Source organism: Otolemur garnettii, unplaced genomic scaffold, assembly GCF_000181295.1.
Source record: "Otolemur garnettii isolate 467f Iridium unplaced genomic scaffold, OtoGar3 scaffold00018, whole genome shotgun sequence".
Lineage (NCBI taxonomy): Eukaryota > Metazoa > Chordata > Mammalia > Primates > Galagidae > Otolemur > Otolemur garnettii.
The window spans coordinates 26,114,668-26,116,086 of record NW_003852413.1 but is presented as its reverse complement, the minus strand read 5'-3'; the positions used below and the strand labels follow the sequence as shown (position 1 = coordinate 26,116,086).

At 48.8% G+C, this 1,419-nt stretch overlaps 1 protein-coding gene and 1 non-coding gene across 2 annotated transcripts in view; one reads left to right on the top strand and one right to left on the bottom strand.

Moving 5' to 3' along the window:
- Positions 1-1,419, bottom strand: part of SP2 (Sp2 transcription factor) — a 38,745-nt gene that overhangs the window by 5,052 nt on the left and 32,274 nt on the right. Inside the window, exon 4 of the mRNA XM_012803231.2 lies at positions 903-1,215. Coding sequence (XP_012658685.2) covers positions 903-1,215 — 313 coding nt within the window. The remainder of the gene's footprint in view (positions 1-902; positions 1,216-1,419) is intronic.
- On the top strand, positions 98-158 carry LOC111724104. Its single transcript, XR_002772467.1, has one exon. It is a non-coding gene; the product is annotated as a U7 small nuclear RNA (small nuclear RNA).

Below are 1,419 nucleotides of genomic sequence, written 5' to 3'. Positions count from 1 at the left end.
AAGTTTCAACTGAAAACTCGGCTGTGTCTCAAAAGGGTAGGGCGCTGGCCCCATATGCTGGAGGTGGTGGGTTCAAACCCACCCCCAGCCAAAAAAAAAGTGAGGACACCTCTTAGAATTTATCTAGCAGGTTTCCTGGTTCTTACTGGAAGACCCCAAAATAAAAATATTTTTAAAAGCGCAAAGAGGTGGTGCCTGTGGCTCAAAGGAGTAGGGCACCGGCCCCATATGCCAAAGGTGGAGGGTTCAAACCCAGCCCTGGCCCAAAACTACAAAAAAAAAAAAAAAAAAAAAGAGCAAGGACACAGTGCTATGTGTTTTGGGAAAATCAAGTCCTCAGGATGCCTTGTCCTTTCCCCTCTTGGGGTCATGTCAAGTGGGAAAACCAAATGTATGAAGTCCCAAAAACTCATAAAACTTAAAAACTGCCCCTTACCCAAGAACAGAATGTAAGGAACCATCTTGGTAAGCAGCTTCAATTTTCCCATTGCTTATTGCAAGGCCGTTTTCACAGAGTAAATCTCACCACTGAACTGAATGAAGTGCAGCACAAGTGACTCCCACCACCAAGGGCTCCCTCCTTTTCTCCCAAACTTAACTCAAGGCTTTCTCTTCCAAATACCCTTTTTTGCATTTAGATGTTAGATGGAAAGTTTTCCTAAGAACATCTATTTTCTCCATCACATTCAAGGTCTTCAGTTGTCAGATGGGGACATGTGCCTTAAACTCTCTCAGGACTACTATGAGAACTAAATGAGAAGGAACAGATGGATGTGCTCTTAAGCTATGATGGGCCCCATCCTCACTGTTGTTACTGGGAATCCCTGGGCTGGGCCACAGTTCCCACGTGCCAGGTACAGAGGCACCACTGCCAACACCCTGGCTACAGGGGCCTTCCTTACCACCAGTGTTGGTGATGGTGACAGGCACACCCTGGACCTGGACCCCGTTGATGTTGATGGTCTGCATTGCCTGGGCAGCTGCTGCCAGTTGGGCTGCATTCAGGCTGATGATGCTCCCAGCGGGGGCAATCTTTGGCAGGGGACGCTCTTTTCGGAGAATTGCAGCTGAGTGCTTTTTGCTGGTCCCGGTCAGATGGGGAGTGCGGGTTGCAGGACTGCTACAGGTGGTGGTAGAGGTGGTTGCAGCTGTTGCTGGGGGGCTGTCCTGGACAAGGACCGTCTGCACCTCACCAGAAGGTGTGCGGATATAGACCTGTGAAGGGCCAGAGAGTAAAGGTGAGTGCCCAGGAGAGGCTGGGCTCCTGGCACCTTTAAATCTAGTGAAAACTGAATTGCCTCTGTCAGCCCAAGTCTCTCCTTTAACTTGCCCAAGCTACATCTATACACTGTTCATGCTCAACAAAGGGCTCATGGCATCCCTGTACTAAGCTGTCAAATATTGGCTATTGATTTGATA